This window comes from Brassica oleracea, chromosome C7 (assembly GCF_000695525.1).
Source record: "Brassica oleracea var. oleracea cultivar TO1000 chromosome C7, BOL, whole genome shotgun sequence".
NCBI lineage: Eukaryota > Viridiplantae > Streptophyta > Magnoliopsida > Brassicales > Brassicaceae > Brassica > Brassica oleracea.
Genome location: NC_027754.1, coordinates 15,005,000 through 15,032,341, shown reverse-complemented (window position 1 = coordinate 15,032,341; position 27,342 = coordinate 15,005,000). Strand labels below are relative to the sequence as shown.

Below are 27,342 nucleotides of genomic sequence, written 5' to 3'. Positions count from 1 at the left end.
ATTATTCACATTTAATTATTATAATTTGTTTCTATGCTAATATTAATAATTAAATATTTCTGCATCATGAAGTGGATAATCAATTATTTTTTCAGCTTTTATTACTTGAGATTTTATAATTTTTGAATATTAAATTTGTTTCAGATTTTAATGTAAATTTATTTTATTTTTTATAAATTATTTATATTCTTAGTTTGTTTGTTGATGAAATCTGTTTATATAGATAATTATGGTATTGTTGACAAAAAAAAGATATTTATGGTATTTTAAAAAAGGAATATTTTATTACCTTGTTTTTTAATTAAAACTATAATTATGGTATTTAAAAAAAAAGAAGATATTTTCTTACTTTGTTTGTTTAATTTAAAACGATAATTATGGTATTTATAAAAAAGAGAATATTTTCTTACTTAGTTTGTTTGATTGAAAACGTTAAATAAAATAAAAAAAATGGAGGGAATATTCATTACTCATTTAGTATCAATGATTCCTATATACGTCTACGTATAGATAAGGTAAGAAATGCCATTTTAATAAGACTGAGATCTATACAATTAAAGACTCCTAATCCATTGTTTCTATGATTTGGACACTAAACCAAATCCTCAAAAACGCAAAGGCAGAGGAAGAGGAAGAGAGAGCAGTTTGTGCATAATTCATTCAATATTTACACATCAAAAGCAACGAAAGCTTCAAACTTTCCTTTATACCCTTTCTCTTTCAAGACTGCAAATTTGAGGAATCAGTTCCCTGGAATCGAGGTTTCTTTCTTTCCCTTCCACTTAAACCCTCACCACAAAATCGACCCTTTCTCTATCTCTTCTTCTTCTGTCTGTCTGTCTGTGTTCTAAAGTCTCAAGCTTTGTTCTTCTGGGTACATTCTGTTTACTCTTTTAAATCGATCTTGGTATCGCTTTACCTTGGACTGTTAGGGTTGGCTAGTGATAAGCGTAAAGGAGTAAACTTTTTGCTCGTCATAGGATCTTTATTATGAGTTTACTTAGGCCCTTTGATTAAATGCTCAGACTTGTTTTGGTTGTTCTCTAAAGATAGTAATAGCAGCAGCAGCAGCTATTCATGCTTTCTTATTCAATAATCCTTGATCATTTTTGTCTGTTTATTAGCTATTCTCCAACTTAGTTTCTTGGGGGTTACTGCAAGGGGTAATACCTAAGCACATTTGACCAAACATTGTCTTGATAGTTGCCTAGCTACTTGGGATATGTTCTTTTAGATGTGGGGTTACTACTGTTAGCTAATATGTGGTTATCTTGGTGCTAGAGAACTTGTTGCTTACTTCTGCATAAGGAGGAGTAGCTAAGATTTGTTGGTTTGGGATCTCGACTTAAAGGGAGGGAAGGTGATGGATATCGTCAGAGGTTGGCTCAATAAGTTAAAGTCTAAAGGGAAAGACAAGTCCTCTAAAAAGAAGGAAACTACTACAAGTAATAATGTAAACGAGGGATCCCGAACAGCTGGAGGTGAAGAAGCTGTGTCAAATGTTACAAAACAGAAGGCTGCCGCTGCGAAACAATTTATTGAAAATCATTACAAGAAACAAGTGCAAAGTCAGCAGCAAAGACAGGAGAGGTATTGTCTCATTACGTAGCTTTCTAAGTAGTCTTTCAGAGTAATGCTATATCTTTATTTGATAATTGGGGTTTGGTGCAGACGTAATATGCTGGAGAATAAGTTAGCTGCTGCAGAAGTATCAGAGGAAGAGCAAAAGAATATGCTTAAGGATTTAGAGAAGAAGGAAACTGAATACATGCGACGTCAGAGACATAAAATGGGAACTGATGACTTCGAGCCATTGACAATGATAGGAAAGGGCGCTTTTGGAGAGGTTAGGATATGCAGGGAGAAGGGAACAGGCCATGTCTATGCTATGAAAAAGCTCAAGAAATCTGAGATGCTTCGTAGAGGCCAGGTAACGTATTGTTTTGATATTATCTTCGTTATTTTTTCTATCACTGAAGAAGCTCAAGAAATCTGATTTGCTTCTTTTTTGTTGTTGTTGTTGCAGGTGGAACATGTGAAAGCAGAGAGGAATCTACTTGCGGAGGTTGACAGCAATTGCATAGTGAAGCTGTATTGTTCATTCCAAGACGAAGAGTATCTGTATCTTATCATGGAGTATCTTCCCGGTGGAGATATGATGACGTTGCTTATGAGGAAAGACACACTTACCGAAGATGAGGCGAGGTTTTATGTTGGGGAGACTGTCCTAGCTATCGAGTCCATTCATAAGCACAACTATATCCACAGGTCTAGTCAAGTTAACAAACTTGTATATAGCTCTTGCGTGCCTATTTCCTTTTTGATGTTCTAAGTGTTTATTTGTTACAGAGATATAAAGCCTGATAATCTGCTACTGGACAGAAGCGGGCACATGAAACTATCAGATTTTGGGTTATGCAAGCCATTAGACTGTAGTATTCTGGAGGAAAAGGATTTCACATTTGCGCAGAACGTTAGTGGGGCTTTACAAAGCGATGGTCGCCCTGTGGCATCTAGACGCAGCCGCTCCCAAATGGAACAGCTTCAAAACTGGCAGAGAAATAGAAGGATGCTTGTGAGTTTTATGTTTATGCAAATCGTTCATTACTCTGTTTATCTTATGGAAGATTCTCTCTCTGATGATATAGAAGTTTACTAAATAAAAGGTTATATATATCAATTGCAGGCGTATTCAACAGTTGGAACTCCTGATTATATTGCTCCAGAAGTTTTGCTGAAGAAAGGGTATGGAATGGAATGTGATTGGTAAGTGAAGCCAACTGTTTGCTCATGTTCTGTTTTTCAATTTGGTTTCTTTACAATATAAGATATAAGTTATATGTGATGAAATGATCCCCTTTAGGTGGTCTCTTGGTGCCATAATGTATGAAATGCTTGTGGGGTTTCCACCCTTTTATTCAGATGATCCAATGACAACTTGTAGGAAGGTAAGCACATTACTCCCTTCTTATTGAATTATATGACTCTCTTCTCATATCTGATTGTCTCTTGCTCTTTCTTTTCTAATGCAGATAGTGAATTGGAGAAATTATTTGAAATTTCCGGAAGAGGTTAGATTATCACCAGAAGCTAAGGATCTTATCTGTAGACTCTTATGTAACGTAGAACAAAGGCTTGGAACAAAAGGAGCAGATGAGATTAAGGTTTGCTGTGTGATCTAAACAACCTTTAAGATTTGAACCTCTCTTTTCTAAAGGTCTATTGATAGATGCTTAATAAACTCTTTTTCTTTCTTTATAGGATCATCCTTGGTTCGTAGGTGTGGAATGGGGAAAGTTATATCAAATGAAGGCTGCTTTTATTCCCAAAGTCAATGACGAGTTGGACACCCAGAACTTTGAAAAGTTTGATGAGGTAAACTAATAACAGAAAGATGGTTGTTTAAGTATACAAAAAGGATAGCAACCCAACATGATGCGTATAAGCTGTTGATATTCATCTTTTTAACTCCTTGTGTAAACAGACCGACAAGCAAGTTTCAAAGGTGACAAGATCAGGTCCATGGAGAAAGGTACCCAACTTCATGTCTCACTTTATATGAACTAAGAAGTCATGCATATTGTTATTAGCATTCTTAACATGAGACTGTCTTTGTCTTTGTTTTTTTTGTTTGCTTCTCTCCAGATGCTCTCATCTAAAGACATAAACTTTGTGGGTTATACATACAAGAACGTTGAAATCGTAGAGGAAGATCAGTTATCAGGGATAGGTAAATTTTACTTTACATAACTGACTCGACTTGTAATCTAAAACGTTTGCTGTTGTTGTAACTTGCAGCTGAGCTGAAGAAGAAGAGCACAAAGCCAAAGCGGCCATCAATCAAATCCCTCTTTGGTAAATTCATTTGGCTGAAGATTTACCTAATTTTATTAATAATATAAATTAAGCTTTTAACTAGATTGTTTTAAAAAAAAAAAACATTTGATAGAGGATGAATCAGCGAGCAGCAACACAAGTCACCAAGGAAGCTTCTTGAACCTCTTGCCACAAGTTCCAGAGAAAGAAGGCAAATCCAGCTCATCTGGGTGACAACATGTGGCACAAAGCCTAAACCAAAACTTGTAGAGAGAGAGAGAGATACACAATTCATTTTAATTTAACAGGTTTGAGTTGGGTGAATTCAGGGTTCGAGAAAGTACAGTTTTCCCTCGTGACCCCTTCGATATTTCATATTTGTGTGGAGATAGAGAGAAAGGTTTTAAGTATTGTTCAAACAGTTTCCGCAGAGGTTTGACATTTGTTTTGGGTTAGATTGATATCTTATTGTTCAAAAGATGTTTCTATTTGAAGTGAAAACCCAAGTAAATGTTATCATTATGTTTTCATGTGTAAATTCATCAAAAGATGACAACAAGTATATGACCGTTCAAGCCATTCATCAAACAAGTAAATGTCACACCACTCTGCTTCTCCCCAAACTTCACCAGTTTTCGGCCTTTTAAGCATAATCACAGCACACCAAATCATCTTAGGCTTCAAATGGTTGACCAAGAGAATGAGTAGGAATAGCTAATTCTTTAGCATTCCTTATAATTTGCACAATTTACGAGGAATATTTGTTACCTTAAGATCTAAATAATAAAAGACTACAATTATTTCTTGACAAATTAGGAGAGAAATAGATTTTCCTTTTATTTAATTCCCTTTCATTTTTTTTTCCTATTCCTTTTGTTCCTTTTGTGATTACCAGTATTCTGGTCCTACAGGACAACCATCTTGCCACCATAATCAGCCAATGTAAGAGAGACGCTACCATCAAAATTAGGTAGTTTTCCTTCAAACCTCTCTCCACATGTTTACCTCGGTGTCGTACCATCTGAAGGTACAGTCGTTAACAGAGTACAACACATTCTCTATCAAGCAATAACAATCTTTGAACCAAAAGGAAGTCATCTTTCTGATGCTGGCTAGATCATCCCACTTACCTTTCTAGGAGTTGTAACACACCACCTTATAGTTTTTAGTCGCCACGTGGAACTTTCCGTCAAGACATGCGCTTCTCATGTTGTCGTCTCGCTGATGGGCGGCACATGATCATCCCAAACAACTTGTGGTTTTAGAGTGTCCAACACCTCGAATGAGTTCTTCAAAGCGTAGAATTGGACTCCTGCTACATATATCTTTCGATCAACAGCGCTAGCAGAGAGTGTATGTAGCTTGACACGCAAGCTTGGACCCTCGTGCCACGTGTGAGACCGACAATCAAGAATCAAGACTGTAGAGGAGGAGGAAGATCCGATGTTGTAGATATCAGAACCAACCGCTACAATACCCGAGGACATTGGCATCGCATGCGGAGTATGGAGAGTGGAGGCTGGAGCTAAAACGTACCCATTTGATTTGGCTTGGGTGGTTTGGTCAGGCTTGCGGCAGAGGGTGAACCAACTACATTTAGTAGCGGACTGAAAGCAAACGTAGAGACAAGTCTTGGTGCAGCCCAAGAGTGATCGGGTCTTGTATAGCTCCGGTGAAGCAAGGAAAGAAGAAAAACTCTTGGAGACAAGGGAGAGAGTTGGATGGTACAATCTTGAGATGCGTGCAAAGCAGCTCAATGACAAATCATCGGGAGGTGAAGGCTTCGTCTTCTTCTCCTTTTCTGGGGAAGCCATTGACTGTATCGCAGTTTTTAGGTTAAAAAGTTTTTTGAACTTCCAAAAGCTTTTTATGACTGAAACCGTTCCGGTTTAGTTTGATATGACAAAAGTTGTGGAACCCTATTATTGTTGTAATGGAATTGTAATTTGTTCATGGTATTAATTTGGTCTAGGGCCATTTTTCAAAGCCTAGTCAATTTCTCAAGGTTTCACCGTGTGGATAAATTAGGTTTCTGTTCGAGTTCAATCGGATTTTGATTATTTGGAAAAAAAATATTCCTTTCATTTTAAAATTTGGTTCGAATTGTGTTTAAATTTGTCGAGTTCAGTTCAGATATAGTAAATACATCACAAACAGTTGAACTCGTTTTATCTTTGGGTTTCAGTTCCCCAAATATTTATTTGTGATTCGAAAGTACACAATTTAATTTGTAAGCTTGACAAGTTTAAAAATTTACACTAACAAAAACGTATTTCATAAATGGTATTAAATAGGAGAGAAACATAAACAAATTAAAATTATCAATTAACAACTCTATAAACGTAAGAAACATTATTTAAACTTTAAAATAAAGCCACATTGTTTAAACTTCAAAATCAAACTTATTCATAAACTGAACTTCAAATGCAATTGCCAAAACATAAAACATCAATATGTTACAAAATACAAAACTAAGTATTTAAGTTAATTATTCTTGTAATAGATACTTTTTAGGTACTCAGTAGTATTTTAGAGTATTTTGTATATTTATTCGAGATTGGTCTTGAGTTTGGTATGAATTTTTTAATTGAATTTTGAATTTATGAATGTTTCAGATATCTATTTGGATTCGAATTCGGTTCATGTAAAACTCATACACTAAAATATCGTAAAACAAGATTCATTTGATATTACGATTTAGCCTTTGATTTATCTAGAGCATAGTTCAAATAGCGCAAGTGAAAGTAGTAGTAAAGCATTTACCCGGAAAATTCTAAATCAAACACCTATGAGATCATCAAATTTTTTAGACGGTGGTCAAGGAACGAATCAGAACTATTAGTTTCCAGGATCGAATAGCTTTGTTTAATTTAAAGGTCTCAATCGGGTCACAAACCCATAATCTCTGATCAAACTAAAAAAAAAAATTGGATTATGAACTCATAATTAAATACACCCTAAAATCAAGTTTAATTTAAATAGAAAACGTCAATGATGATCAGTTCACAAGGTACAGGTAGATTTCATTTACAAAATAATTATATTTGTTGGATTGTTTGATTTTGTCTGGGCCAAAGCCCATTCAGTCTCTGAAGATATTAATTCGCCATGGAAATTAATTCGCAAGAAGCGACGGCGCATAAATAAAAGAGCAGCCAGCATCTTCTGTATTCTCTTAAATCGAATCTACTTCAAAAGGGCTCTTTGCGAACTTAGAATCTGAAAGGGCAAAGATGCAGGTATGCTTTCGAAACCCTTGTTTCCTTTTTTTTTCTTCCTCCAAAATTGAAACTGTGGATATCAGCAAAGAGAAAAACCACCCTATTCGATTCGCTAATTAACACTGGCTTAGTTCAATTCCTTCGAAATTAATCAGAAGCATAGCTGAAATCTGTGAATAAATTAGGTATCTTTCGCCATCAGATAGTTACGCGAATCTCAAATTTTGTACTGTTTTTGTTTGGTGCAGGCAAGTGATAGGTTTAACATCAATTCTCAGCTTGAGCATCTTCAAGCTAAGTATGTTGGTACTGGCCATGCTGATTTGAGCAGATTGTGAGTTTCCGTTTTCTTTTGGTTTCTGTAAATAGTTTTGATTTTCTTCAGGCTTGTTGACTAATTGGAACTTATCTTATTTTATATATGTTGTTGACTAGTGAGTGGGCTGTGAACATTCAGCGTGACAGTTATGCTTCCTACATTGGTCACTACCCCATGCTTGCTTACTTTGCAATCGCTGAGAACGAGTCCATTGGGCGTGAACGCTACAACTTTATGCAGGTTTTTTCACCTTCTTCTTTTCTCTTAACAATCAAATGTGTCTTATGTGTTTGTTTGTTTTGTTTTGGTCTTTTGTCTGCACTAACTGATTGAACAACGTTTCATGTTTGGATTATGATTATCGGTTTAGCTATTCAGCGTTAGTTTCGGCTGTGTTCTCTGGGCATTATCTCTTCAGTTATTCATTTATTTGGTTTTATAGCTTTTTACCTAAGTTTATGTACGATAATTGGCTGTATAGCTTTGCTGATCAGTAGTAGAAAACTGTCTATGGGTTACATTCAGCTGAGAGAGTATTAGTCTATTATGATAACCCTCGTGTCTTCTCTTTCGATTTTGCAGAAAATGCTTCTACCGTGTGGCCTTCCTCCAGAAAGAGAAGACGACTAATGAGAGACTTGCAAGTGTTCTGTCGCAACTCGAATCAGAAACAAAGGACAACTTATTTCTACTTCTTAAAGAACTCTCTCTTCAAGCAGTGTTGTATTGGTCATAAAACCCTCTCTGAGCTCTCTCTCTCTCTCTCTCTCTCTTATTGTGTAAACAAAATTGTCTTTGATTTAATGAAAACTTACTTCCATCAATCTATAATTATTCAATCTCATATTACAAAATAATTGAATTTGTAAAAATATCTATCTATAATAATAAAGGAAGCTTTTCTCCCTCCTCAGCCTTCCACGTCATCAATCAGCATGGGGCATGCTTCTTCTGCCACGTGTCATCATATTTTCATCTTTGAAAGCTACTTTCCGGCGAAATTAATGGGCTGTGTTTGTAATTTTTAATATTATGGGCTCATATACGAAACCCAAATCCACCTTTTCTCACTTCGTCTCTATCGTTATCCTTCTAGATTCCCTTTTGCCTTTATCGTTTCAAGATTCCGTATTACCACAAGATTTTTGTAACAGACGAAGTAAATTAGAGCCTTCCCTCCCCAGCGATTAATTGTTAGACGTTAATGATGGCACTCAATCGTAGAAATCCAAAGCATCGTCATCCTTACAACTTCCCTACCTTTTTCACTATTTTAGGTACACTATATCTGGAATTGAAAAGGAGGGCTCTGGTCAACTAATCGTCACGCTATCTCCAATGAATCATGTGAATCCTCAACTGCTTCTGTCTGAGTTAAAGGCCGGTCGGTATAAGAAAACTGTTGCTAACCTTCTCCTCAGTTTTTGGGACGCAGAAAGTTGGAGAGAGCTTATGGTTCTGGTTGATTAGAAGGTATGTTATCTTTACTGAATCAGTTGTTTCACAAACTCATTGTTGGAAAAGTGATTTGTAACGTTTGATTGTCAGAGTATTGCTCTATTTTTCAAGTGATTTGGAGTTTCGATTTTAGCATCTATTTCTAGGACTCTGATGTGGGTTTGCTGTTTGATTTGCTTCCAATTCTAGGGGGAAACTCTGGCGTTTTTGAAGGCGTGTTGTCAATGACAAAAGTGTAAAGAAAGACTGATAATATTAGTTGCTCCAAAAGTGTATTCTAAGTATCATACTTAATCATGTCTTTTCTATTTTTGTATAAAGGGGGGTTGTGTTGCTTTCGTTTTTGGATGCGTTGTCAAATATTAGCACAGACATTTATTCCTTGGTTACTGAAGCTAATGGTCAGCATCACGTGTACATGATTTTTTTATCTTATGTCCACTGAAATTTAGTTAATTTGTAGATTATTAACCAACATTTTTTCTTCTTCAATCAGACAAATGACCTCTATCAGTTAGCCGCTGTTGCGTTTTGTCTACTCCTAGCCTGGGTGAGTCCTACTTAGCCTTCCTCTTTTCATGTCTTTCCTGATTAGTATTTGTTCATTCCTTTTTCATATATTTTTAAGAAAACGAGAACTCTGCTGTCAACATATTTGTTTGACTTGGCTTTTATGTTTTCAGATTAGTGATAAGCTATGGTTAAGTCTAGAACTATGTTCTTTTGCCGCAGGGGTCATGATATCAACTAGGGATCTCGATAAACATACATTGGGCAAGTAAGTTGTGATCATGTATTACCAAAAAGACTGCTTTCATCTACTTGTCTCTTTTTTCATCTCCCAGAACTGTTTTCTGTGTCTTCGCTGATTTAATTTGATCATAGTCGAGGTTCTCATTGCAAGGTGAGTTATGTCTAGGCTAGAAAGTAATCTGTTGACAAGTATGTAATGTTAAACCCTTAAAGAGTCCATAGACTGACCCATGTGCTTTATATTTTGATTCAGATCGAACCATCCTAATATGTTGTATTAAACATTATCGCAGACTTTTCCCAAAGAATTTATGTTTATGTGTCATGGGGCTGGTTGATTCTTTATTTGAAAAAGTTCCAAGAAAGTTTTCAAAAGGACGATGCTCGCCTTATGAGAGTGATGTTGTGTTTGTGGTTGTCCTTATGCTAATTTTCTTCTTAAGTTTTGTAGACCGAGTGCTTGTTGAAGTTATGTATACAAATGTACTTTAATGAGTATGATCAACCAAAAAACAAAGTCGGAGATTAGAAACTCAAGGCATAGAAGAGACAAAGACGAGGATGGTCGATGATCTAAACCGTCGAGGTCGCACCACCGTTCACGATCTAGAGATAGAGAGGGATATGCATAAAAGTATACGGGAGAAAAGGAGACAAGAGAGTTGATAGAGATCGCAAGAAGGGTAGACATATAGAAAAATAAACTACTTGGTTTTTTTTTTTTTGCACTGCAGAATTAGGTAAATAGCTCATCTTCTTCCTCCATTTCTTTCCTTCCCGATTCATTTTAACAAAATTCCATGAAATGCAGAGATTTCACTTTATACACAAATGCTGCTATACCCTCTTCACATTGTCTCTATTAATCAATTGTTCAGCTACATGGGGTTGAGTGGATCATCAAGGATTATCAGATGTTTGATGAATTTCTTTGGAAGGAAATGACCTGACTCCTGATTTGTTTTGTATTTTATATGGTTTTCGGGTTTATAAGGATGAACTGAGGAAAAAGCTCAACCCTCTATTCAATGAGCTTAAAACATCATGAGCCTATTTTTTGCACTGTTGTTAATATGTCATTCAACTTTCTGTCCCATCAGCCATGTTCTTCAATGAAATTGTATCTGGTTCAGTTCTGACAATGCAAAATTGTTTTCAGACTGATTCATACTGGGTTTGAGTCAAACATAATATACCATTGCTCTGTAAAGCAAAATCAGTTGCTGTTCACTGAAGTAACACATCCAAAATTTGTGTCCCGGTTGTTAACGTAGTGGAACGCAAAACTAACTAAAAGTTTTTTTTCTCATATATGCCTTCAACAACAAAACTACAACATAAATGTGAATTTATTAGAAATGTGTAAATTATAATTAAAGTGCCATTTTTCTATTCTGTATTTTAAATCCAAAATGAAGAAAACCAATTTAGAACAACAGAACGTCTTCGTTATGTAGTAATACAATTAAATTTGTATCAAAGGTGAATGCAAAGTTAAAATAGATGTTATAGGGTAAAAAAGGTAAAGTAAATTTTAAAGGTATCATTTAATTTCTATAGATCGTCATGAAATAATGGACGTAAATCCATTAAAGTGAAAGGCCTGGAAATCTTCCGAACACCCGTCTCCTTATGAGGCATCTCAATCTCATCAGATATGAGAGGTGCAACCACAACTATGGTTGCAATGAACAAGGTAGTGATCACATTTAGCTTCACTTACTACTTTGATATGTCCTCTCACTTCTTTTTGACAAGTCTTGCTGTGTTTTCACATCTTCAGCAAATGTCACCACGAAATAAGCTAAAATCCAACGTGCCAAAAGCATTTTGCACAATTGAATATAACTGTAACAAAAAAAAACTCTATTCAATTTTAAGAGCATAATATTCAGAAATTCTGGTGTAGTCTCATCAAATATTGGTTGTGTGATGTTTCTTTTTATGCATATATTAACTTTTGCTAATTTTAAAAATAAGTTCAAAAACTGATGGACATAAATAAATTTTAAATATTTTCATATTTGCTATATTTTTCTAAAAAACACACAAAAATAGTTTTGAAATAATTAAAATATATATTATTGTACAAAATCTAATACACAGTTCTCTCTATAGGCCGCCATGTTAGCAAGAAAGAGAAAGTTTTGGACACGTGTTACTTCGCCAAACCAACTTGCGTCTTAATTGATTTTGTGAATTCCGGTTTTTTCATACCACCTATTCGGACTGGGCTATTATTATAGCTTGAGATAGGGTCTTTTAAAACTTTTGACAAGCCCAATCCTTGGAAACACCATGACAAGCCTACTATAATATTAGATCTTCTTTAAACTTAAGACCTTCGTAGACTACCTGACGAAATATCCAGAACCTAAAGTGCCGTTCCGATCTCCGTAACGTCTCAATCTTTCATTAGTACATGATTAATTCCGAGTTTTCCGTGATTAACCCACTCCTACAAAATATTTAATCAATACGTCTACAATGAATCCCTAACAAATTGCCTCAACCATGACATGGACAAAGCATGCGAGGATTGTTACTATTTTAAGAGGATGAAAGAATTTATTATCTTCTTTCAGACATGATCATCACAAAACAAACACATGCATTTACATGTTTTTATTTTGGAACATCAACTTTACTTTATGTTTAAGTTCAACTACATTTACTTTGGTGCAACTATCAGCTATTTATTCTGTTTTTATTGAATCGATCAGTGAAAACCACTTATGCTATTCTTCTTTGACCTAACAAACTTCAAAACAAAATAACACACTAGTGTCATTAACAACTATCAAATGGATCAAAAAACAATTTTGAACTCATTAGAGAATAAAACATACGAACTGCGCCGGAATACCACTAGTTTGACATAAAATGTAAAACTTTGAATAAGTTAAACTAACAACTTGAAAAGAACGGAACCATAAAGGAACAGTCTTTGCGCTTGAAAACGTTCAGTCTCATTCACAAAGAAGAATGAGTTCACCATCATCAAAAGCCCTAATCAAAACCCTGATCAAGAACCCAACTCGCATCAGATCCAAACACCAAGCCAAGCAGCTCCACGCCCAGTTCCTCCGAACCCAATCACTCTCCCACACATCAGCCTCCGTCGTCATCTCCATCTACACCAACCTCAAACTCCTACACGACGCCTTGCTCCTTTTCCACACGCTCGAATCTCCTCCCGTCCTCGCATGGAAGTCCGTCATCAGATGCTTCACCGACCAGTCGCTCTTCTCTCGCGCATTGTCTTCCTTCGTCGATATGCGAGCTTCCGGGAGATGCCCTGATCACAATGTCTTCCCTTCTGTCCTGAAATCGTGTACGATGATGACGGATTTGAAGTTGGGTGAGTCTGTTCATGGGTATATTGTTAGGCTTGGGTTGGATTGCGATCTGTATACTTGCAATGCGCTTATGAATATGTATGCTAAGCTTCAAGGGATGGGTTCCAAGATTAGTGCAGGTAAGGTGTTCGATGAAATGCCTCAGAGAATAATAGATAGTGAAACTATGAGTAATGCTCTGCCTTCAGGGATAGATAGTGTGAGGAAAGTTTTTGAATTGATGCCTACAAAGGACGTGGTTTCCTGGAACACGATCATTGCAGGGTATGCACAAAGTGGAATGTATGAAGATGCTTTGAGGATGGTTAGGGAGATGGCAAGTGAGGATATAAAGCCTGATGCTTTCACTTTGTCTAGTGTTCTTCCGATTTTTTCAGAGTATGTTGATGTTAAAAGGGGAAAAGAGATTCATGGGTACGTGATTAGGAAAGGGATTGATGCTGACGTGTATATTGGGAGTAGCTTGGTTGATATGTATGCTAAAAGTGCTCGGATTGAAGATTCCGAAAGAGTGTTTTCTCACTTGTTGAGACGGGATAGTATCTCATATAACTCGCTTGTTGCCGGGTATGTACAGAACGGTAGATATAACGAGGCTCTCAAGTTATTCAGGCAAATGGTGACCGCAAAGGTTAGGCCGGGACCTGTGGCTTTCTCGAGCGTGTTGCCTGCTTGTGCTCACTTATCCACCTTGCACCTTGGGAAACAACTTCACGGGTATGTGTTGAGAGGTGGCTATAGCGATAACATATTCATAGATAGTGCGCTTGTGGATATGTACTCCAAATGTGGGAGCATTAAGGCTGCTAGGAAGATTTTTGACAGGATGAATGTGCATGACGAAGTTTCATGGACGGCTATTATAATGGGGCATGCGTTACATGGTCATGGGCATGAAGCAGTTTCCTTGTTCGAGGAAATGAAACAGAGAGGTGTGAAGCCAAATCATGTAGCGTTTGTTGCTGTACTAACTGCTTGTAGTCACGTTGGGTTGGTAGATGAGGCGTGGGGATATTTCAACAGCATGACTGAGGTATACGGTTTGAACCATGAGTTGGAACATTACGCAGCTGTAGCTGATCTTCTTGGCCGTGCAGAGAAGCTGGAAGAAGCGTATGAATTCATTTCAAACATGCGTGTTGAGCCTACGGGTAGCGTATGGTCTACGTTACTGTCTTCTTGCAGCGTTCACAAGAATCTTGAGCTAGCAGAGAAGGTTGCTGAAAAGATATTCGCTGTTGATTCTGAGAACATGGGAGCTTGTGTGCTGATGTGCAACATGTATGCATCTAACGGGAGATGGAAAGAGATGGCGAAACTGAGATTGAGAATGAAGAAGCTAGGAATGAGGAAAAAGCCAGCTTGTAGTTGGATCGAGTTCAAAGACAAGACTCATGGTTTTGTCTCAGGGGATAGATCGCATTCGAGTATGGAGAGAATCAACGAGTTTCTTGAAGCGGTAATGGAACAGATGGAGAGAGAAGGGTATGTTGCAGACACAAGCGGAGTGCTCCACGATGTGGATGAGGAGCATAAGAGGGAGCTTTTGTTTGGACACAGCGAGAGATTAGCTGTTGCGTTTGGTATCATCAACACAGAGCCTGGCACGACGATAAGGGTCACTAAGAACATAAGGATATGCAGGGATTGTCATGTTGCTATCAAGTTTATTTCGAAGATCACAGAGAGAGAGATTATCGTGAGGGATAATAGCAGATTCCATCATTTCAACCGTGGAAGCTGTTCTTGTGGAGACTATTGGTGAGAGAGTAAGTGTATCGTGTTTGTTCGGAGTTAGAATGATGAGCGATAAGCTTCCATTACAGTGATTGCAGTGTTGAGAGTTAAAGAAATGTGAAAAGATACTCTATGTATCTTAAAATCAACATGACGCCATTTCTTATATGTTTTGCTTCGATATACGTAATTATTTACAGTGAAAATAAGAACCTGCTCAATATGCTAGTGTCAAATACACACATTGGGATCGGTGAGAAGAGATGATCTGGACTCTGGAGTCGCTTGGTTATGTGATGATGTACCAGCTATTGGCTTGTGTAAAGCATGAAAATCCTCATAACTTGGGACGGCGTGTATCTTCTTGTCTCAGTCAACCATGGCAAGGTCTAAAAGCTGGTACGTGATCATGTCTGTGTTCTGTATTGTGAAATCGTGTTCTTATACTTTTTATTAAACATATCTTAGGCCTTTACAAGTCATTACCGGGTAGGTTAGAACTTAGAACCCTCTAGACTCTTTGTTCAACTTCCGTTACGAGAAACTTAAACTGAAGTATTGTAGGGCTTTACCCCGAAGGGAGCCCTTCCAGAAATTCTCGAGAGCCTAAGACAAGCTTAGGCCCAGGAGGGGGTTTGGAAATAGTTTTCAACCAGCAATAGACGCGCCTCGGTTAGTACCTCATTAGCTGCGTCATTGCCCCAAGCGCAAAGATGCTTTATCAAGGACAACGTGAGCTTTGTTTTATAACACAAGTTTATTGACCTTAGAAGTTCTCGCTACCGATGTGGGACGAATATACACACCTTTTACAATTAAACACCGATCGGGCTTCAATGCATATTGGGCCTCAGAATCTGGGTCGACAAAAATCTATTAACAGCTTTTTTTTTAGGTCGAATTCTTGGAAATTAATTTTTTTGAGTTATAAGCTTTTTTTCAATGAACATGTTTTAAGTTTTTTTTTCTTGTGAAAGATACCTTTATTTAAAAGCTGTTACTGATTTTCGTATAACCTTGTAGGAAGAAAATGTGAGAAAACAATCTCTCTCTCTCTCCCTCTCCCTCTCTTAATGTATTTATATAATTTGTTACCAAGACTATAAAGTAGTGTTTATGTAGCTTGTAACAACATACTTTGTTTAATACACTAATTACATTTGGTCAAATATTCATAACCTAATAATAGTTGTTGACTTCTCCTGAAGTCTCTGAGCTAAAAATGTGGTTATTCATGAGAATGTTTGGTCTTGTGCTAGCTAACATATAAGTGATTTGTGGAGACACAAGTGATCATTCAATTTATTTTGTTGGAAAATTTGATGGGGACACTTTGGTTTGGAGAAATCAAGAAACAAGCGTCTTTGTTTCTTCATGACAAGTACAATGTTGCTAGACTTGTTCTCACCGATGTTACCGAAACTGAGCTGTAAGACTAACACTATAATAAGCTAAGCTAATAATACACATTAGTGATTGTTCATATATCACACTCTTTAATGAGAAACTGGTTTGTTGGTAATGTTCTTCAGGTTAGTAGAAGAAGTGACAAACGATGATCCTTCTTCTCCAGACGCTAAAACGATGACTAAAATAGCCGATGCATCGTTTAATACAGTGGATTACTGGAGAATTGTGGATGTTCTTCACAGAAAGTAATGAATAAATGAATTCTCTAAGTTCGTTACTTGTGGGAAATTGATCATTCATGAGCTTAACATTACACAAACAAATTGAAAACAGAATAGGAAAAGGGGAAGGAGAGATGAAGAAGTGGAGAGAAGCTTACAAGGCCATGGTGTTGTTGGAGTTCTTATTAACACATGGTCCTCTTCATTTGCCTCATGATTTTCTTTACGACTTGGATCATATTCGTTTCCTCTCAACCTTCCAATACGTTGACGACAAAGGGTACCTATTAATTTTCCAAAACATCCATTTTTTTATATATTATAGAGTGTGATATGTGCTGTTTAAAAAAAACAAACAGAAACTAATTTTGATTAAGCCCATTTTTTACTTAATATATTTTTAAAGTTTTTAACCAAACTACATTCATTCATTTTTTACAAATAATAATAAGTAACTAGATTTTAATCCGTATTATGAAATTTCTAATTTTCAAAAAATAAATTTAGAAACATTTAAATTTATAAATTCCAATGTACTTATAAATATATATATAGTTTGATAAGAACAGTTAAATGAAACATAATTATGATTTTAAATTAATATTGTGATAAATAGATTTAGGTGCTAATTTTTTTTTTTATTGAAATGGTTATTATAATATTGTCTTCCCTCAAAAAGAATTCTATGGTGGTGATTGGTTCGCCATTGGCCGTAAGAATTTAGCTGTAAAATTTTAGTTGTAGTTAAGTCGGTTGCATAGCTATAAAGTTGTTGCTGTAGATTTTGGTGCATATATTTTTGATGTAGTTAAATTTGTTGTACCTGTAAGACAAAAGCTGTAGATATTTCAAAATAAAACATGTAAACTATGCGATGTATATATTAAATAGATAATTTTTATTAATTAAAATAATTTATATTAATATTTTTTAATAAATTACCAAAGTTTACTGTTATTGAAAGTGTGATATGAAAATAATATTATGTTATATAAAATATTTCAGTAGTTTAAAACACCCAAAATTAAATTAAAATAGTTATAAATGTTTTATTATCATGATTTTTTTTTCATATTATAGATAGTTATTTTCATTTCAGAGATTCTACAGCCTATAAAAAAAAGATGTAGTTTTTATGCCTAAAATACAAAAGAATAAGATTTGCTTTATTTATTTTGATGTAGCTTAAAAAATAAAGTTAAAGCATGATTGGTAAAAATTAATTGAAACTTGATGTAGGCTTTAACTTTTAAAAATAAAGCTATAACATGATTGGTAAAGTTTAGTAATTTAAGAAAAATAAAGCTAAAGTATGGAGATAAATCCCAACCAATCACCTATTTCGTGACCACCGGAAAATATATTACCGCGCCTTTGACAAAAATAGTTTTAAATTTAATTTAATTTACTTCAACTGTATTATTAAAACTGAAGTACATTTTGATACTGTTTGGAAACTTAGATAGTAGATTAAATGAAAGTTGTTTGAAAACAAGGATAACAGATTAAATATTTTGTTTTATTTACATATTTAGTCACTGTATTTCTTTCTCATTTACAGATTCTGTCGTTTGGAAACTTGGATAGCAGATTAAATGAGAATTGTTTGGAAACACGGATAGCATATTAATTATTATTTTTATTTACACATTTAGTCATTGCATTTATTTCTTATTTACAAATCTGCCACTTCACTTAAAATCAAAAAAATAAATTAATTACAATGAATTTTTATTTCTTTTTGCTGAAAATAAAAACACAAACTGTAATATATAGTATATATTAATCTGCTACAATACAATTTTCAAAAAAACCAAATAACATAAAATTAATAATAATTCATAAAAATCTCCTGTAAAAAAAATAAATCATTTTTAAATAAATAAACAAAAAAATCAATAGGTTAATATATGAACATTACAATCACATCAAATTGCATCAAGTTATAAAATTATAAATATAATATTACGTACAGATAAAAAATTATTATCAAACATCTATATTATAATATAATATATTCTACTCTAAATATATTTTACAAAACATAAAAATATAAATGAACATTTTAAAAAATCAATGGTTTATAAATTTACATCCGCAAGTTAAATCCAACATCCGCACGGGGCGCGGATCAATATCTAGTTTTTTTTTGTTATAAACGGAGTTTTTTTTTTTTTTGCTAACCTGTTATAAACGGAGTTTACTTCATTTTTCCCTCATTAGATTTGATTGGGGAGCTAAGGTACAGAAGAAGGCGGATCAGATTCAAACACTTCTTCTAGGAAAAGAAGAACTAAGAGAAGCTCGTCTTAAAGCTCTAAAGATCACCTCCCAAATCAATGGCTTCGGAAACTCCGCATCTTTCTCTGCTCCTTCTCCGCCTCCTTCACCGGCCTCATCCTCTCCTCTGAATAGCTCCGGTACAACTCTAACCGAAAGAGAGGCTGTATCCGAGTCAGATTCGTTGATCGGCGATAAAGACGAGAGGAACCGAACCGCCGGTGAAGAGACACTGATCAGCGGGATCTGCTCCAAGCTCGCCGGTCTCAGCCCTCTGAAGAAACTTCACGGAGGTCGTACGGCGGCCGGATTTCATGCTTTGTCGAACGTTGAGAGAGTTTCAAGTAAATGTTATGACCGCCGCAATTCTATTGGCTACTGATTTTGATTCTTTGTAATAAAAAGAAAACGGTTCGGTTTTAATTTACATATTTACCGAATATCCGGTTAAAACCGGTTTATGTAAACCTAATTACGATACAAGAAATTTCGCTTTTGCTAATCCTGTTTAAAGCTTCGTTGGCTAAACATTTTGCAGCTTCTTGAGGATCTTCCATATGCCTGATTAGGTTAATAGCTTCTTGATTTTTCATCACCTGCATCATAATCAAAACCACTATTAACGATTTTTCGCTAAGTGATATTAGTCTCTGTAATTTGATTGAGTACTAAACTAATTTACCTGCCAAATCCCAGAGCTACCAATAATGATGAACTCTGTATCTGAACTAATCTTCTCTGTAACCAAAGCAAGCTCTAAATCTCTTGAATCTGATTCATAATCTGTCTCTCCTTGGTAACAAACTGAGATTACACCGTTGAAAGCAGAACTTAATTCATTTTCTTGTTACACAAGTTAGCCAAACCGGTCTTAACCGAATCAAACCAGAGTAATACTGGGTTTAAGGGAACGAACCTGGGAAAACAAAATCCGACCATTTTCTTGTTGATGATTTAGCTCTGAGTTGATAAGCCTCACTGTCTCTGCAAATCACCACTCTATGGTCGCCGATACTCGCCATAGCTAGCTTTTCACCGTCCACCACCGTCACCGAAGCAGCTGAGCCACTGCTTCTCTCTTCCTCAACGTACGCTCTTCTCATGATCTCTTTACATTTTCTCAAAACTCCAGGCTGCAGTTCCATCAATCACTGATCAGACTGATATTAAAGAATATAATTTTTCTTAATATAACTCGGGACTTTCTTGCTGGCCGAAACCTAACTGACTAAACTCCGGTTGGTCGCAATGATTTTTAAATAGTCATGTCACCTGGTCTAAGTTTTAACTTGGGATGGTTTTATTTAAGATACGTTTCTTAACTTTTCTTAATTAAAATATAAGAAAAGATAAGAACGTCTCTTAACCGAAGCTAAAAACCCCAGTTAGGAGACTGAAGTTAATCATGGTCTTAGAACATGATTAATGAGGGTTTTTAGAGTAGGATTCTTAGCGGAGTATAAGAAACCGTCTCTTAATTTTTAACTAAAAAAGCTAAGAACCGGTTCTTAAATATCTTTTTTAGTTAAAAGTTAAGAGACGATTTCTTATATTCCGCTAAAAACTTCACTCTAAGAACCCTCATTAATCATGTCCTTAGTTCATTTCTAAACCAGCTTTACCACCGGACAATGTGTGCTTAAAAATATTATGTTTCCATTACAAAATTTAACTAAAACTTTCAGTCACCTCATTATCGAAGATATGGTTCTGCATATACTTGACAATCTCTCTCCCAGTTCCAGCATCTGACACTGCAAAGAACCAAACTTCAAGCTCTTCTTCACTCTGTTGCTCTCTCTGTACTGTAACCGAATCTGCACTCGGTGAACGGTCGATATAGCTTAACCGGTCGATGGTATAGCATCCGTGAGAAACCGGATTTAACCAAAATGGTTTCTTCTTCCTTCTACTTACATCCCCATCTACTAGTCGTTCAAACCGGAACGCCTGTTGAATTCGATAGGTATTGTTATAGATTTACTCAGATTTTGAAAACAAACTAAAAGTTTATATAATCAATGGATATATAAAAGATCATATGTTTCAGAAATTTCAAGATCTAAAACCATTATACACGATCTTTCACTCTAAGAAGATATAAAAGAGGAAGAAAGATATTATACCTTTTGCATGAAAGGGAAATCCCAGAATCCCATCTTTAATCATAGCTTCTTATTTGCTAATTATTAGTATTTATAGTATATATTGCTATAAGCTTTTGATGAAAACAAGAAAACTTTTTCGGTTCTCACAATTCAAAAGAAGACAACTTTTTTTCAGTTGCAAGATACACTTTCGTCGGTCGTTTTTGAATATTATAAAATTGTAATGTAATTTAGGTGCATATTAGTCAACTTAATTAGCAATTAAAACGCTTTTTTTTTTTAATTTGTATAGTAAAACAATTTGGAATACATACAAATAACTAGAACATTAAATAAAGTGTTTCAAAAAAAAAGAGTAACGTACGCCTTGTTTTTACATGGCGCTTATTATACTTCGACTACGTTTACGTTTCACCCTTACTGTTTCTAATACGATTACGTTTCTTTTTTCTTTTTTTTCTTTTGTATTCTGTAGAGTTATATATAGTTTGTTATTGCACTATCGCGGTTCGTGTTTTATTTTCCTTGTGTGATGAATTTGCTCAGTGCCGTGGCTAACATTTGAGAGGCCTAAGGCAAGAATAACATGACAAAATTTATTAATCCTTCTGCAACTTGTGTAAATCATAAGCCCTTTAACAAGCAAAAAAAAAAGTATGAGAAAAAACTAGTATAAATCATATAACATTTTTATTAAAGTATGATGTAAATTTTAAATTAATGAGTTAAGAAAGAGTGCATACAACAAAATCGATAGATGAAATCTAAAAAGTTTTTTTTTTGTAAAATTAAAAAGAAACATATATTTTTATGGAATATATACTTTAACATAGTTACTTTTAACAATATTTCATAAAACTTGTTTATCGTGGATTCCATAAAAACATAAGTGAATACATATTTAGTAAAAATGGGGCCCTAAATTGTAATTGAAAAATAGGGGGTTAAGGCTGCCGCTTTTTTTCAACAAGGGTGAGCTAGGGGTGGGCGCAAGTCGGGTACTTGCTTTTTTACGTCTATTTGATACTTGGTTTGCCGTAAACGAGTAATGAATTTTTTGACTTGTACTTGACTTGTTAGAAACGAGTACTTGTTATTTCGAGTACTTGTGCAAAAATATGTTACTTGCAAGTTCCTTGACTTGTTTGATTATTTGCTACTTACAAGTATTTATTAATTACTTGGATATATTTCTAAGTTTCTAAAAATTATTTGATAGATAATATTTTACGAGAGAATATTATGAAAGTTTATTTTATTTACTCGACTTGGTAAAAATACGAGAGTTATTTTAAATAAAATATTTGCACCTAATATAAAAAAAACAAAGATGGAGTTCGATAAGAAAGTATTGTTTACTTCTTACAACAAAGAAATATTTGTTTAGGGCCTTGGTTTTTATGGTTTAGTTATCATTTTTTAGTCGTAAAATAAGTAACGAGTAATATCAAGGTGAGTCGTAACTTTTTTTGTGATACTTGATACTTGTCTTGTACTTGCAAGTAGCAAAACTCAACGATTTGATACTTGACTTGGCACCGACGAGTACTTGAAAAAACGAGGCGAGTACGGGTCAAGTAGCTAACGAGTATTCGAGCACACCCCTGAATTTGCTAAGGAGAGTTTTTTTCTTCAGCAAAGACCAACATGCTTCGTTAGATTGCTTCAAAAAGGATAGTCTTGTGAATAAGCCAACTCCAAGCCCACGAGTGCACATGGGAAAACAAAAGCACCGGTCCGAGCTCTTTTTGCAAGCGATTTTGCCCGGATATTGAAGATATATATGAAAGACATGTCAGAGAGAGATTTTGTGTAGGAGGAAATAAGATAAAAATTGTTCCAAGTAAGGATGACAGTCTTCGTCACATTGAAGAAAAAGCATGTTCTGTTTAATTCTTCTTCAGTCACACGCTTCCAGCCCAATGCTCCTATAAGATTTGTGTAAAGCATGAAAACAAAAATTTATCCATAAACTATAGTATACTTATATAATATTTTGATGTCTTTTTATTCCTATATAAATTATTGGGGTCTAAAGCTAATGCTTAAAACTTTAGCTCAAGGCCAGCCTTGGATGTCGTTGACCAATAAGTTTGGAGACTCATTCTTGAAATATACATTTGTTGAGTAACGTTTTTAAAATTCCGTAAAGGGGATGGAGAGGAGTTTTGTTTTTCTGTATGAGATCCTCATAACGTTATACTTTAAGTTATCAAGAAAAACTACTTGAAGTGTACCACTCTTTTGCTCACAGTATTTCCAAAAATTATAGGTTCACCTAGAGAGGTTGGGGTAAGAAAAAGGGTTACGGACTCTATTTTTCTGTTGGGCCGGTGAGAATAAGCTTGAACCCGGTATTAAAATAAATAATCGGTTAATTACATCATAACCGAAACAATCTCAGAAAACAGATTCTCTTTTGTCTCCCTCGCATCGCATCGGAACCAAACCCTCTTCTCTCCTCCGCCTTTCTTAAACCTCAAAAACCCCTCCTTTCTTATTGCGGAGAGAAGATGGCGATGGGGCGTCTTCTTCTTACGCCCAAACTGAATCCCCATTTCAGCATCAGAGGTGACAACAGAGAAACACCCTTCTCCTGAATCCTTCTGATTTTAATCGATAATTGATAGTTTTTGTAAATTGAAATCTTGTTTAACAGGTTTCCTACCTTTGACGAGGAGATGGTCTTCCTCTTCCTCTTCCCTGGAGGATGGCCGGGACTCTAAGGCTTCCGCTAACAAGTGAGTGAATACTCTTCTCTTCTCCTCTCCTCTCCTCTCTTTGCCCTATGTTTTGTGTATTGAATGGTCGCTCTCCTTTGTAGAACATTATATTGGCAAAAGCCTAAATCTTTTTGTTATCAACTGAATACTAGTTTTAGATTTTAATATGAAGAATAATTAGATACCAAATTTGGAAATGGAGTTTTAACTTATATCCTCTTTCACTTGAGTGGCTTCACGCCTTGGCAAACTACTTGGAGCCACCAAGTTTCTTATTTTTGTTTTATCTTGAATATGTAGAGATATTGGCCAAAAGGGAATGCATTGCTACTCTTTTGGTGCCTTGGTCACTAATCTGAAGCAAAAGATTATGGGCAACTTGCCCTTGCTCAACAAACCTCCATGTGAAGAACGCTCCGTTCTGTCGGAACCACCCATGGTGTCTTCACTAGCTGCTGAGAACAAAAACAGTATCCCTCCTCCGAGTGCAAAAGAAGAAGAGTCTTTAGTCTCTGTAGATGATGCATCTCAAAGTGTTGCTGCAATTGAGATTTCTGTGGAGAAAGTGATGTTAGATAGTAATAGCTTAGACGGCTTGAAGCTTGCACAGGAGAAGGTGTTGGGTTTGTTACAAGCTGAAAGAGTGGATAAAAAGGAATCACCTCAGAAGAAACTCTCCAACATGTTCATCAATCTGCATCCAGATAAGGAGGTTAAGCCTCGTCTCAGATCTGAGGCATTGAGTGACAGAAATTCCAGTCTGTCTCGTGATGAGGGTGGTCAACACGTCCCTGTCCAGAAAGTGAAGAATATCACCAAGGAAAACGATCAAAAGAGCGGAGAACTAGTTGCTATTCCTTTTAGAGGAGCCGTTGTACCTGTGGCAGTGAGTAGAGACTCGAGCTTCAAGAAGGTGATAGAGTACCTTCACGCTCCAACTAACAATGGCACCACAAAGAGTTATCTTTTTTGTGTGACGGAGGAAGAAGAATCCAAAGGACTGTGCAGCCAGGCCACATTGGCTGCTGCTGCTACCAGTGCGAATCAAGAGTCAACAAGAAAGAGTTTGGACGCGTTATCTATCAGAGAGCACTCCCCTAACAGAGTAGTATTGAGGTTTTTGCACGAAGGGTTTCAGAAGACTGACATCGTTAAATCATTTTCTGAGTTTGGAGCCGTTTTAGATGTTCAAGAAGTTCCATCTTTCGAGGGCTGCATTTACAAAGATGCTCTCTTGACTTTTGAGGTTTGTTTCATTCTATCTTGAGAAACGGCTTACATTGTCTTCTTGTTTAAACGGTCTACTTAAAAGTGTGTGTGTTCTTTGCTTTTTGTAGACTAAATCAGCAGTCAAGAAGGCTCTCAAGAAAGGTGTTGTGATGTTGAAACATTGCAGTGCAATTGTCGAGGCAGTTTCTCAGGAAGACATGGTGGAAATGATACGTATTCCGGATCTCATTGGCGATCCAGACGTGCCTGTTTCATTGGTGAAGGAACCAACCAGAACAGTTAAGATTCATCCACTGGATCAAAGGATAGGTTCGAATCAGATCAGAGAAGCGCTAAGGTTCTGTAAGAGGGACATATCTAAGATCATCTTTGGTTCATCGACAACAGCTGCTTTCGTTGAGTTTGAGGTGTGGTTTATTTTTAGCTTATAATACTCAAAGACCAATTGACCAAAGATAAATCATATACTTTGTGGTTTGCAGACGGAAGAAGGCAAAGAGAGAGCAGTTGCAGCGCATTCAGTTGACGTGCTCAACAAGAAATTGTTTATCTCTAGGATTGATATACCGAGGACAACCGTTGCAAGAATCTCAAACTTGTCAGGATTAATGACTGGTGACTTACGGAAACTGTGTGTGCCTTATGGGCAGATCAAACAGATGTTTCACAGAGGAAAGGGTGTTGCAGATGTTCATTTCGATATCTCTGAGTGGCCAAACATGCTCACTATTCTCAACAGGTAATACCTGCACATTGCTTCTTTTAAAAAAAAAAATAATTGTCTTGAAGTTTTTGTTTTGTGTGTTGTTAATGATATAGCATGAATGGTAAAGAGAGAAATGGTAAGAAGTGGGTGGTTCGACCAGCGACAACAGTTATACCTAATGAGATTCTGAAGGTTTTGTGGGAAGACCCTCAAGGAATGAGGTATGTGAAAGGTTTGATTAAGGACATGGTGAGAGAGATTGAACAGCCTTTAGATTCAGCTGCATTATCTTCATTGTGCTCAGCTCTTGAAGATTAGAGGATAGAGAGCCATTGTTTTGGTAAAACATCTATCAAAAGAAAACCTAACCACGTAAAGAAAATTTCTAATCAACAGGATTTAATTTAAGAAGCTCTACTCAAATCATTTAATATCAGCAAAAGAATTCTCTAGTGCTTCCAGTACAGCTAACACTAATTATAAAATAATGTCAAACTAGATTTTTAATTAATAAAATAATAAATATTTAGAACTGAGTTTTGGAAAATTATAAAATAATATTTTGAAAATTGATATCTGTATAATTACCTTATAAAGTATACATTTTATATCTTAGTCTTATTGTATTAACATTTTTTCATAGTATTACTTATTGGTTATGTTTTTTTTGTAATGTATTGCATATTAATACTGCTTTTAAGATTATTAATATAGACAATATACATAAATATAATTAATTAATACAATTAATATATCTATGATGTAATTTGATATATTTTAAAAATATTAGGTTTCTCATAAATGAAATAACCTTTTTTAAAAAAAGAAAGTTTGTCAAATAAACATTATTAATAGTGTTTAGATTATATTACTGAAAAAGCTAATGGGTCTCATTACAAATGGAAGTTCTCTTGTATATATAAATAGTTAAATATTAGCAAAAATATACATATATCAACTTCAAACTCCATTTTAAACACTCTTATAGTTATACTACAATGACAGTCTGGTTGACATGTGTGTTAGTCACTGGTATTGTAGTGTGCGTCATAGTAATCGTGTTTGCTTTCTTTAAAAGGATCGGCTTTGAGTTTTCCATGAAAAATGATAACGACGACAACAAATTCGAAGCAATGCGTGAACGACAGGGGCAAAACAATCTTCTATTAGCAAATTTTATCGTTCCTTTTCTATAATCTTTATTTTCGTGAAATTTATGGTTATAGTTCGTTATTTATAATTCTCAGTTAAGGAGATGAAATTGGTTGGAGGTTGTTAACAATGATAAAAGTTTTGGAAATTCTATAATCAATTATCTATAACCCAGTAATGGGTAAGAATATGACTATTGATGGTTCAACTGATGTAATGACCTTTTTGGTTAAGAGCTTAAGAATAAACACAGTGACACTATCCAAGTCATATATGACCGTAAAGTATATGTGGTTTATTTTTTATTTTATTTTTGACAACGAAAGTATATGCGGTTGTTGTAATTAGAGAGTTTAGAGACTGAATATTTCTATGTTATTAATGATCAATAGAGATTCCTTTATATAAGGATTACAAGATAAAGATAAATAGAAAGTATCCAAAACCTAAACTCACTAGGATTAGGAAAACTACTAATACATAATAATGAAAAGATTACATCTACTAGGAAAAAGAAAGTGTTTCTTTTCTCCAAGCTTTGTGGCCGTCTCTCTCTCCTAAAGTCGGCTCTGTCTCTCCTCTCTCTAAGGGTTCGGCCGTCTCTCCATCTTCTAGGTATTGGGCCGGTCTTGGACCGGGCCTGGTTAATGGCAATCCACTCTAAGATTTATAACACTCCCCCTTGGATGCCATAACCATACAAGATCTGTAGTACGCTTCATGTTGCCTCATTAAAACCTTATCAGGAAAACCCAGTGGGACAAAACCAAGATGAAGGAAAAAGAGTACAACACGCACTACTCCCCCTGATGTGAACCTCAGTGTAGGTTTCTACATTCTACGCATCTG

General features: G+C 35.4%; 7 protein-coding genes and 1 long non-coding RNA gene across 14 annotated transcripts; 6 read left to right on the top strand and 2 right to left on the bottom strand.

Annotated features, from left to right (window-relative positions):
* The first annotated feature begins 565 nt into the window (after positions 1-565).
* LOC106307019 (serine/threonine-protein kinase tricorner) lies at positions 566-4,338 on the top strand. Of its 2 annotated transcripts, none has more exons than XM_013743848.1 (13): positions 566-761; positions 1,282-1,590; positions 1,672-1,930; positions 2,027-2,268; positions 2,350-2,575; positions 2,687-2,766; positions 2,864-2,948; positions 3,033-3,164; positions 3,262-3,375; positions 3,485-3,532; positions 3,646-3,730; positions 3,799-3,855; positions 3,950-4,338. In XM_013743848.1, exons 2-13 carry the CDS (start codon positions 1,364-1,366, stop codon positions 4,048-4,050), a joined length of 1,656 nt encoding a protein of 551 aa, XP_013599302.1. In that variant the 5' UTR covers positions 566-761; positions 1,282-1,363; the 3' UTR covers positions 4,051-4,338. The 2 variants fall into 2 exon arrangements, with proteins under 2 accessions (XP_013599302.1, XP_013599301.1); XM_013743847.1 differs by having other exon boundaries at positions 566-874.
* A 683-nt stretch (positions 4,339-5,021) lies between these two features.
* On the bottom strand, positions 5,022-5,630 carry LOC106302666 (F-box/kelch-repeat protein At5g51250-like). The gene has a single exon (XM_013739127.1). It carries the CDS (start codon positions 5,628-5,630, stop codon positions 5,022-5,024), a length of 609 nt encoding a protein of 202 aa, XP_013594581.1.
* A 1,288-nt stretch (positions 5,631-6,918) lies between these two features.
* LOC106304167 (uncharacterized protein At4g14342) lies at positions 6,919-8,195 on the top strand. Its single transcript, XM_013740562.1, has 4 exons — positions 6,919-7,055; positions 7,286-7,371; positions 7,473-7,596; positions 7,939-8,195. Exons 1-4 carry the CDS (start codon positions 7,050-7,052, stop codon positions 7,984-7,986), a joined length of 264 nt encoding a protein of 87 aa, XP_013596016.1. The 5' UTR covers positions 6,919-7,049; the 3' UTR covers positions 7,987-8,195.
* Positions 8,196-8,476: 281 nt separating this feature from the next.
* On the top strand, positions 8,477-10,790 carry LOC106302080. 5 transcript variants are annotated; one of them, XR_001262345.1, is made up of 5 exons: positions 8,477-8,829; positions 9,004-9,215; positions 9,311-9,364; positions 9,498-10,307; positions 10,446-10,790. It is a non-coding gene; the product is annotated as an uncharacterized LOC106302080 (long non-coding RNA). The 5 variants fall into 5 exon arrangements; XR_001262343.1 differs by having other exon boundaries at positions 10,379-10,789; XR_001262344.1 differs by lacking the exon at positions 10,446-10,790 and having other exon boundaries at positions 9,004-9,049; positions 9,136-9,215; positions 9,498-10,445.
* A 1,702-nt stretch (positions 10,791-12,492) lies between these two features.
* Positions 12,493-15,784, top strand: LOC106301573 (putative pentatricopeptide repeat-containing protein At3g23330). The gene is made up of 2 exons (XM_013738006.1): positions 12,493-15,062; positions 15,228-15,784. The coding sequence occupies exon 1, from the start codon at positions 12,553-12,555 to the stop codon at positions 14,689-14,691; it is 2,139 nt and encodes a 712-aa protein (XP_013593460.1). The 5' UTR covers positions 12,493-12,552; the 3' UTR covers positions 14,692-15,062; positions 15,228-15,784.
* Positions 15,785-15,983: 199 nt separating this feature from the next.
* On the top strand, positions 15,984-19,037 carry LOC106305164 (epsin-1). Its single transcript, XM_013741531.1, has 4 exons — positions 15,984-16,092; positions 16,196-16,318; positions 16,407-16,574; positions 18,518-19,037. Exons 1-4 carry the CDS (start codon positions 15,986-15,988, stop codon positions 18,954-18,956), a joined length of 837 nt encoding a protein of 278 aa, XP_013596985.1. The 5' UTR covers positions 15,984-15,985; the 3' UTR covers positions 18,957-19,037.
* Positions 19,033-20,733, bottom strand: LOC106305165 (putative protein phosphatase 2C-like protein 44). Its single transcript, XM_013741533.1, has 5 exons — positions 20,701-20,733; positions 20,264-20,524; positions 19,491-19,707; positions 19,257-19,378; positions 19,033-19,170 (listed from the first exon to the last, which is right to left on the bottom strand). The coding sequence occupies exons 1-5, from the start codon at positions 20,731-20,733 to the stop codon at positions 19,033-19,035; spliced, it is 771 nt and encodes a 256-aa protein (XP_013596987.1).
* Positions 20,734-23,083: 2,350 nt separating this feature from the next.
* On the top strand, positions 23,084-25,783 carry LOC106302158. Of its 2 annotated transcripts, XM_013738685.1 has the most exons (6): positions 23,084-23,253; positions 23,342-23,423; positions 23,706-24,651; positions 24,743-25,042; positions 25,118-25,374; positions 25,455-25,783. In XM_013738685.1, the coding sequence occupies exons 1-6, from the start codon at positions 23,196-23,198 to the stop codon at positions 25,657-25,659; spliced, it is 1,848 nt and encodes a 615-aa protein (XP_013594139.1). In that variant the 5' UTR covers positions 23,084-23,195; the 3' UTR covers positions 25,660-25,783. The 2 variants fall into 2 exon arrangements, with proteins under 2 accessions (XP_013594139.1, XP_013594140.1); XM_013738686.1 differs by lacking the exon at positions 23,084-23,253 and having other exon boundaries at positions 23,366-23,423; positions 23,636-24,651.
* The last annotated feature ends 1,559 nt before the right edge of the window (positions 25,784-27,342 follow it).

Excerpts from the sequence above, each read along its gene's own strand:
- LOC106302158 (XM_013738685.1), top strand. The coding sequence starts at position 23,196 with ATGGCGATGGGGCGTCTTCTTCTTACGCCCAAACTGAATCCCCATTTC. Across the intron at positions 23,254-23,341 it reads TCCCCATTTCAGCATCAGAG|GTTTCCTACCTTTGACGAGG; the intron begins GTGACAACAGAG and ends CTTGTTTAACAG. Across the intron at positions 25,043-25,117 it reads CTGCTTTCGTTGAGTTTGAG|ACGGAAGAAGGCAAAGAGAG; the intron begins GTGTGGTTTATT and ends TGTGGTTTGCAG.
- LOC106304167 (XM_013740562.1), top strand. Across the intron at positions 7,372-7,472 it reads CATGCTGATTTGAGCAGATT|TGAGTGGGCTGTGAACATTC; the intron begins GTGAGTTTCCGT and ends GTTGTTGACTAG. Across the intron at positions 7,597-7,938 it reads AACGCTACAACTTTATGCAG|AAAATGCTTCTACCGTGTGG; the intron begins GTTTTTTCACCT and ends TCGATTTTGCAG.
- LOC106301573 (XM_013738006.1), top strand. The coding sequence starts at position 12,553 with ATGAGTTCACCATCATCAAAAGCCCTAATCAAAACCCTGATCAAGAAC.
- LOC106305165 (XM_013741533.1), bottom strand. The coding sequence starts at position 20,733 with ATGGGATTCTGGGATTTCCCTTTCATGCAAAAG. Across the intron at positions 20,525-20,700 it reads ATTTCCCTTTCATGCAAAAG|GCGTTCCGGTTTGAACGACT; the intron begins GTATAATATCTT and ends CGAATTCAACAG. Across the intron at positions 19,708-20,263 it reads ACCATATCTTCGATAATGAG|CCTGGAGTTTTGAGAAAATG; the intron begins GTGACTGAAAGT and ends ATGGAACTGCAG.
- LOC106307019 (XM_013743848.1), top strand. The coding sequence starts at position 1,364 with ATGGATATCGTCAGAGGTTGGCTCAATAAGTTAAAGTCTAAAGGGAAA. Across the intron at positions 2,269-2,349 it reads AAGCACAACTATATCCACAG|AGATATAAAGCCTGATAATC; the intron begins GTCTAGTCAAGT and ends TATTTGTTACAG. Across the intron at positions 3,731-3,798 it reads AGATCAGTTATCAGGGATAG|CTGAGCTGAAGAAGAAGAGC; the intron begins GTAAATTTTACT and ends TGTAACTTGCAG.
- LOC106305164 (XM_013741531.1), top strand. The coding sequence starts at position 15,986 with ATGGGGACACTTTGGTTTGGAGAAATCAAGAAACAAGCGTCTTTGTTT. Across the intron at positions 16,319-16,406 it reads GTGGATGTTCTTCACAGAAA|AATAGGAAAAGGGGAAGGAG; the intron begins GTAATGAATAAA and ends AATTGAAAACAG. Across the intron at positions 16,575-18,517 it reads CAATACGTTGACGACAAAGG|ATTTGATTGGGGAGCTAAGG; the intron begins GTACCTATTAAT and ends TTCCCTCATTAG.
- LOC106302666 (XM_013739127.1), bottom strand. The coding sequence starts at position 5,630 with ATGGCTTCCCCAGAAAAGGAGAAGAAGACGAAGCCTTCACCTCCCGAT.